This window comes from Silene latifolia, chromosome 8 (assembly GCF_048544455.1).
Source record: "Silene latifolia isolate original U9 population chromosome 8, ASM4854445v1, whole genome shotgun sequence".
Classification (NCBI taxonomy): domain Eukaryota; kingdom Viridiplantae; phylum Streptophyta; class Magnoliopsida; order Caryophyllales; family Caryophyllaceae; genus Silene; species Silene latifolia.
In genome coordinates, this window is record NC_133533.1 from 111,470,110 (window position 1) to 111,479,413 (window position 9,304).

The 9,304-nt window shown below is 35.9% G+C and overlaps 1 protein-coding gene across 1 annotated transcript; it reads left to right on the forward strand.

Annotated features, from left to right (window-relative positions):
* Positions 1-7,577: 7,577 nt before the first annotated feature.
* Positions 7,578-8,911, forward strand: LOC141595865 (F-box protein CPR1-like). The gene has a single exon (XM_074415813.1). The coding sequence runs from the start codon at positions 7,589-7,591 to the stop codon at positions 8,687-8,689; it is 1,101 nt and encodes a 366-aa protein (XP_074271914.1). The 5' UTR covers positions 7,578-7,588; the 3' UTR covers positions 8,690-8,911.
* Positions 8,912-9,304: the final 393 nt, after the last annotated feature.

A 9,304-nucleotide genomic window follows, 5' to 3' on the forward strand; every position in this document is an offset into this window, starting at 1 on the left:
AATAAGTGATGGTGATATACATCGGTTATATTATAAGTGATCTTTTTTGTTTTTGGTACTCGAAATTATAAGTGATCTGGCGGTGAGGCAAATATTTTTCGCGCCTATAATTTTCATTGTAGATGTACATCGTCCCATGTCCATTAAAATCAGAAATAATGGACATATGTTTTCTGACGCAACTGATGTACATATAATTATAAATACATCAGCTTTTTGCAAACAACTGATGTGTATAATTTGTACATCAGTTTTCTAAATAATCAGATGTCCATCAACTGATGTCCATAACGAGTTTTGTAGTAGTGAGACCACTGAAATCTGAGTCCAAAGGAGAGTAAACTCCTACACTTTGGAACACAACACCCGCTGACAAGAACCTCGTTTCCAATAAAATCGAGTAGAAAGGTGGGTACAACAGGAACAAACCACTTGGACATCCCTCTAACCAAAATCATCTCTGGAGACCACAGAGATCTAGGCTCAACACAGACCCGATACAAAATATCAGTCGTAGAAACTAACCCGTGAGGAAAGGGGCAGGGCACCCCAAACCACCAGGTGTTTATTAAAAGGAACAACCTAAGAAAAAAACTCCACAAACACGACTTCAACATTAAGTGAAAGCGGATCCCACCACATCCGATCCGAACCAACAACCCCGCCCAAAACCCAGCAGCCCCTCACCACCATACCACGCTTATCACAAAACAACAACCCCACCCACGACCACATACCAAAGACAGTAACGGAACCAACGGACTAACCAGACCCCAATCCGACGACACCAATCCAACTGACACCAAACACACCAAAAAACAAGACCCAACACCATACAAAACTCCCCAGGACCATCCGCCTACATGCAACTAGATCAACCATAAAAGACACGGCAACAAACACGAACCCGACCCGGAAAGGGGACCATCCGACAAGGAAGGACCGGGAGAAGTCAAACAAGAATAAAATCTAAACTTTGTGGCCAACTCTTATCTAGACATCATACAAGTTGTACTCTAGCGAGTACAGACCTCTTCAACTCCTTCACAAAAAATCCAAAAACAACTCCATAAAACACAAAACAAACAAGAAGAGCAGGACACACCGACACAACTCGACCAAACAAAAGGTTGATTTCTACCAGGGATGGGGGAAGGGGCGAGGGGAAGGGGAGCCATCCCTGGGTTACATGTGAGGCTTTCAATGACAGGACAGAGAATCGTAGGAGCGGATAAGACAGAAGAACAAACCAGGTAGTCAGCCAAAGAGACCATCGGACGGTCCAATTAGAACCGAACGCCGTCAAGAGGACGAAAATCGAGGTCCAAACAGAGGGGAAGGAGACAGCGATGGGGTGCGATTAATCACCGAAGATAGGCCATATGATGGCCTCATCTCCGGCGATTAGAAAGGGCGGACAAGGAGGGCGGTGTGTGGTCAGAGGAGGCGGCGGAGCAGACGAGACTTAGTTTTAGGGTTTTTTTGGGGAAATGAGAAAGAGGAAAGTTAGAGAGAGAGAAAGGTTCTTTTCGTCATTATCATGATTCTGCTCAATAGGAGTAACTACAGGTTTAGCACCAAAAGACCACATTCGGAGACTATATATCAAGGGCATATTTACGCTGACACAAGTAAATCCCCTCGGAGCTACGAGCAACTTCTATACTCAAAAAATATTTCAAAATGTCCAGGTCATTCATATTAAAGCAAGTACCTAGGTAGTCCTTAAATGATTGATGACAACAGAATTACTGCCAGCAATAACAAGGTCATCCATGTAAACCAAAATATGTAGACATATCTCATCTTTAGAATAACCAAAATATGGCCACTGGAGCTGAGGATCAAAAGATGTACTTTGTATAGGTTATCTAATATCAAATTATATTATCTAACCTGGTCTATTTTAAATTTCTTGGGATCTATTTGACCCGTTTTAATCTTATGAACGATATGTCCGTGGTGCTATAAACGTGCTAAGTTGCCATCTAAGATATTTTCCATAAACTTTTATATTGGGTTTTCTGCGAAGCTACTACTGATTTGCAGTGTTACATTATTCACTACAAGTTTTGATCCGGATTCGACACCTTGTAGAGTTGTAGACACATTTTAATTACGGAGTGCTTTTTCCGTTCTAGTCAATGGTTTACATTTGTTTTATCTATTTATTGGGACAGTGTATTTTTTAAGCTAGGCTAAAAGAAAGGGATATACAGTTTTGTTGATGAGCAAAAATAGCAACAGCAAACTGACTAATTATATGAAGATTTGTAGACACATTTTCATCACATATAAACAATATGTTTCTTAAGTTATATGAAGATTAATAGCAACAGCAAACTGACTAATTATATGAAGATTTGTAGACACATTTTCCACCTTTTCTTAAATACTCCATTTTTTTCAACGTTACCTTTGGTGTGGAACGGAGGGAGTATATATCTTTCATAAATGTTGATTGCGTTACATACAACTTGCGTCTGTAGTCCAACGGTTAGGATAATTGCCTTCAAAGCAATAGACCCGGGTTTGACTCCCGGCAGACGCATTTTTATTTATTTTTAATCAAGGACTCTAATTAGCCCAAAACTTACACACCATTAGTTACGGTGTAACTGTGTAGGGACAATGACCGACGTAGATAATAATAATACTCAAATATTTCTTCTACTAATGTACTTCATACTTTGAACTCAAACCTCTCAAACCTCTACGAAAGATTAGATGTATAGACTATTAGTATGAAAACTCTTACACAAAACCAAACTCACGCTAATGTAATTAAACACAAGCGAATTTATATGTGATAAATAATTTCGGAATACATAATCTATACTCATCAAGAAAATCATCATGAACTGATTCAAAAATCCACCAAATTAATTATGGTTAATTGGAAAGCTTTTGATATCAATTAAAATCTCAAGAAAACATATACGAAGTATAACTAATTAACTTATTGATGGCGCAAATATCAAAAAAAATAATTAAACTATTAGTACGTATAAAAAAAAAAAATTGGGCGATAAACTACATTATCATCAAACTGATCGTAGAACTGTATACACATCAGATTAAACTACCAATTAGTCTTGCTTATAACCGTTGTAAATTATAACGGAGGGGTGTATCACCCTATCACCCCGAAAAAAGGAATAGTCAACAATATTCGATACACAATAAATGCACGGTTATTTTGATAGGAATATTAAAGAAAACAACAATTTTTCAACTGATAATTAACTCAATTTGAAATTTAATTATAAAATTTATTGTTATTAATGTTTTGCATTAATCAGTGGATAATCCAATTGTAGATATAATATAATGAAAGCCCAATTACATATATGATATAATAAAAGCCCAATTACAGATATGATATAAAGAAAACCCAATTATAGCCAAATTCATTTAGGCGGAAAATTTTGAGAGATTTCTTATTCTTTTAGTATAAGAGAGATGTTAGAACTAATATATATACTTCTTATTCATCATATGTAATCCTATCTATCAGACTTTTTTAAATAGTAGGATAAATATCTAAATATATTAATTTATTGAGAGTGTTTTGTAAAAGTTAGACTCTCTATAATCGCTAGAAAAAAGCTTTCTTTATTAATATAAATAAGGGTTATTTGATGAGATTAATCCCAACTATGCCTGTCCTGCCCAAAATAATCCAAACTTTCCAATAACTTAGAAAAATCTCAACTATGTCATGATTTAACTCTAATTGATATCCTCCACTAACTTACCTGTTATCACCAGTCAGGCTAATTTTTTTACAGGTTACCTTTCCTAACCTTTCTTTTGTTCTTATAATCTTCATCCCTTCCCTTTGTTCTTGTAATCATCTTACACCATTTCTATTCCTCCAAATTCACACTCCATTTTATTCCTCCATTTTTCACCCCTTAACTCCTCCAACTCCTCCAGTAGTCCAATCACCCATCACCAACCAGTCACCAAGCACCAAAACCACCCCACCAAGCTTCTGCTACCACCATACCACTACCAACGCCAACATCTCACTCTCATCGATCAACATATTTGCTTCCTCACAAATTTTCAATGATTCCTCATATATATTCCCTTACAAAGTAATCGATTTGAATAGTAGAAGATTGTTGAAGATCTGGGTATATTGTAAAATTGGAGATGATGAACCCTAATTCAGGAATTTGGGGGAATTGAGGGATTTTGAATACTGTTACCAAACTGGGGCTGTTTGAAGTTTGAACAGTGGAAAATCTTTGTTAAGTTTTTTTATTTTTTCCATTTTTTGATTGCTTGCTTCTACTGCTGCTACGTTTGTATTCTTACACTCTCCAAAATTTTGATGGGTGTTTTTCTTATTTGCTCAGCTCTGGAGTAGATTAAATGGCTTTTAACTACTGTATTAAGGAATTACCTTGCCGTCAAATTTTGGAATTTCTGGACTGATGTTGCATCTTTTCCTCTATACAATTGATTATCTTCTTCTTTCTATCACTACCAAAACTAAAAGTAGCTGACTTCCGTCTCCAATGTTCAACAAAAATCCTTGTCCACTTTTCAAACAGATTCCTTTATTTAATCTTTTCTTTCTTTTAGAACATCTGTGAATGCTTTGACTATTGCTCCAAACTTCACTTTTCTTCAGTTTTTTGCTTAATTACTTTTTGGGCTTTTCATTTTCACAACTTCTTCTGGGTTTACAAAGTTTGATTTGTGTTCATATATGGGTTCTTAAGTTTGAACAGATTTAGTTTCTGGATTTTTTATTTTAGCTAAATTAATTTCTAGGTTTTTGATTTCAGCAAAATTTGTTTATGGGTTTTGGGCGAAAGAAATTCGACTGAGTCTGCTACAATGTTGATGGCAAAAAGGAAGAGAAAATGATGAAGATGAAAAACTTAGGAAATGAATAGGTAAATTAAGTGAAATAAAGGGTTTATAAACTGAATAAATATGAAGGAGTGACCTTCTGAACAGGTAGCCCTTCACTCAAGGTAATATAAGTTAAATGATGGTATAGTTGAGATTTTTTCAGGTTATTGCAAAGTTGGGATTATTTTGAGCAGGAGAGGCATAGTTAGGATTATTCTTATCAATTAACCCTATAAATAAATAGATAGATAGATAGATAGATAGATAGATAGATAGATAGATAGATAGATAGATAGATAGATAGATAGATAGATATAAATATCATGTAGAGTTTATGCAGGGCCGTCTCAAGAAAAGTGGAGACCCGGTGCAAAAAAAAGATATGAGGCCCAAAATTTACAAAATTAAAAAACGCTTATATAAAATATTAATGCAAACTACAAATTATTTGAAAAACGATTCTTTCGCGTAGTTTTTCTTGAAGCGAATTCCTCTATCAAACAATCATAATCGACTTTCTCCAATAAATCATCTTCTATGGCAATTATTGCTAATCCGGTAAGCCTCTCTTGCAATATTGTAGACCTCATGTAAGATTTCAGCAACTTTAACTTGGAAAAACTTCTTTCTGCAGATGCAACTATTACAGGAATAGTCAACAATATTCGATACACAATAAATGCATTAAGAAAATACGATTTACGTTTCAAAAATTTCAAAATATTAATAGCTTCCATCTCTTCTTCACTAGGCAATATATCTTTAAGCAACTTTAACTCCATGTACAATTCATTATTCCCATCAATATCACATTGTTCACCACTTGTAAGTGCTACTTGAAGATCGTCACAATAAGACTTTAATTCAACATTGTCTAATATGTGCAACTTACTAGAAGAGAACAAAAAGCCAAAAACATTTTTCTAAACTGTTTATGTAATTACTACTCAAAACCTCCACTTTTATGACCAACCCGTACACCGTACTAAATCCGTCTTGGGCCACCATGAAAAACTGATGAGGCTTTCTTTGCATAGGTGATCTTTAAGCCTATATCCAGGAGTAGCTCTATGGAATTCAGCCTTGGTAGCTATTTTATGTTTAACATCGTACCAAAAATAGTCTGAATTATAAAATCCTCGACATAATAGTAGTTCATGTCGTGATCCTTTGTGGTAAGCAATAGGGCAAAACTTTGGTTCCAAGACACCTTTAGAAGTTATGCTCATCAACTTCTCCCAAGATTCTTTAACACCGCTAGCGCTCTCATTCAAAACCCATATACAATACGTTAAGGCCCGGCCTTCCTCGACATTTCTCCCTAAAACACAGAGCGATCCATCAAGAATACATAACTTGGGGGATTTAACATTATGAGGAAACAAAATATCGTTTGTCCATTGTTCGGCTTGAATGTCGAAACAACGGATTATTCTATGGTGAATGGGAGAATCAAAAATCAGATAAAGTAGATTTTTATGTACGCACTCAACTGTGTTAAAATCGCTATCATAATAATATGGTAATTCCGATATTAAGTTACGCTCAATTAATCTACACAAATTAGTCTTGCAGCTGTAAATCTTAATTTCCCATCCATCTGCCTTGTTATAAAACTGTTCTATACTAACGACCTTACAATCATCATTGGCCTCGTCGTAATATAACCCATATTGAACATAATAATTTTTAAATCGTAGTTGCATGCATTCATATAAGGCTTTTATGCTGTGATAGCTAAGTGTAGATGGGTTGAGCAAGAACACCTCTTCAAAGACTAGAAAATTATCCGAGTAGGTGTAGCCCACCAAGACGAAGAATTCACAAGAGGCTAAGATGGTCATCTTGTAGTAAGGTATGGCCGTCTCCCGGTAATGGTCAGGGTAAGGGCAGAGAGAAGGAGGATCGAGGGGAGAGTCGAGGTTGTGGACTTGTAGGAAGGTATGGCTCTCTCCCGGGATTAGGAGGAGGCGGTTTGCGTGGCGGTGGTGTAAGTGAAGGAAATTAGAAGAAGAGATTAAGGTTTTCCAGTGAGTGTATACATGCACTAATTGAAAAAAAATAAATTGAACACTTTGGAATGGTAAAAATTAACGGTAAAATGGAAGGTATTTATGAAACGATCAAGTAATGAAAAATGGAATGTAGATTACAAAACATCGAAAAGTAATGGACAAATAGAGAAAAATAGAGTCAGGGGTTGCCTTGAGCACCGTGAAAACCCTAGCTTACACGGGCGACATCTTATTATTTAATTACATTTGCAATATATACGAAAGATTACTAGAAACAGGCCCATGCATCGCACGGGCATTAAATCTAGCTAGTAGGAAACAATATTATTGACACAATATACAAGAATAACTAATTGACATTAATATATTCTAATAACTGTTTTGAAGCAATTTTTGATAAAAGTGCATTTTAATGGAGTAATTTTAGGAAAAAATTATATACGAGAGTAATTTTTAAAAACTGGATTTTAAAAGGGGGTAATTTTTAATTTACTCTTGTAAATAATCACTAGATTAGTACGCGTAGATATTTGGCACATGTTATGATCAGTTGTAACTACTTTGTTATCCTGCTTTTGACTAGCCTAGAAAGTAGCATTAGACTAGCCTATATTGTAGCTAAAGTAGTTAGACCTCTAATTGTATATATCATCCATCGATACATGTCCTTGATTACCATTGAGTCTCAAACTCAACCAACAATGGCTTATATTCCAATGGAGGTAGTAGAGTCATGCATCCTCGCGAGATTACCCGTAAAATCCCTTATTCGATTCAAGTCCGTATCCAAGTCCTGGAAAACCCTAATCTCTTCATCTAAATTCCTTCGCTTACACCACCGCCACGCAAATCGCCTCCTCCTAGTATCGCTCGAAGACTATACCCTACAAGTAAACAACCTTGACTCTCCCCTAAAACTTCCTTTCGTCTGCCCTTCCCCTTACCCTTACAATGAACAACTACCCAACTTTACGGACACGATGACCGTCCTTGCCTCTTGCGAATTCTTCGTCTTGGTAAGCTACTGGCTGTCTCACATATCATATAGTCATCTCTTCTTGCTCAACCCATCTACTCTTAGCTGCCACAGAATCCCGTCCCAAGACGAAGAATTATTAAGTTTATCGTCACTTAATTTTAAATACAAGTTATATTTCGACGAGGACAATGATGATTGTAAGGTCGTTAGAATTAAAAACTTTAGGTTGAACGATGATGAATGGGTCTTTGAAATTGAGATTTACAGCTGCAAAACTAAAATGTGGAGATTCATTGAGCATATATTAATACCGGGTCCATTTTATGCTGTACTATTTAACCCTGTTGTGTGCGTAAACAATTTACTCTATGTAATTGTTGATCATCCAATCACTGAACGGAGAATCCGCTGCTTCGACATTCAGGCTGAACGGTGGACAAGCGATATTGTTTTCCCACACAAGGTTAGATTCTCTGAGTTACGTGTATTTGACGGGTCGCTATGCCTTTTTGGGAATGACCCGAGTGATAATGATAATATTTGTGCGTGGGTATTGAAAGAGTCTTGGGTGAAGTTGATGAGCAACCTTGGGGAAATGTGGTACATTCCTATAGCTTACCGCAAAGGATCACGACACGAGATACTATGTAGACGATTTTGTGATTCCCAACTTTATTGGTACAACCTTAAGTATAAAGTAGCTACCAGGGCTGAGTTTGGTGGATGTGCTAAAGATGTACGGGTAAGTAATAATGTAGATCATATATGCAAAGAAAGTCTTATTAATTTTCACGGTAGAGAACGCGTGCATACATCAACTTAAATCAACTCCGATAAGATTGCTCCAACGTAAACAAAAGAATTGAACCATGAGTTCTTTACTGTCAGCAACAACAAATGCATGCTAGGCCGGACTGAATTCTTCTTAATCATCGATGAAATTCGTTTTAATTCTATTGTTTAGTCATATATTAGTAGGAAATCTCATTACAGGGGAGAACCTAGAAAAAAAGTTTTAGAGTAGCGAATTTTACTCATGTTGTTTTATACTTTGGCATATGTACACCTAATGCACTCTTTTTCATTTACCTATCTACACCTTTCGTAGTATTATTCAAAAAAAATACGAAGTATTGATTTTCCTTTTTGCAATACACATTTTACTCAATATCGTACATATTTGACAATTTTACCCCTTTTATTCAAGTCAATTAGTCAGTTTGCTGTTGCTATTTTTGCTCATCAACAAACTGTATATCCCTTTCTTTTAGCCTAGCTTAAAAAATACACTGTCCCAATAAATAGATAAAACAAATGTAAATCATTGACTAGAACGGAGAAAGCACTCCGTAATTAAAATGTGTCTACAATTCTACAAGGTGTCGAATCCGGATCAAAACTTGTAGTGAATAATGTAACACTGCAAATCAGTAGTAGC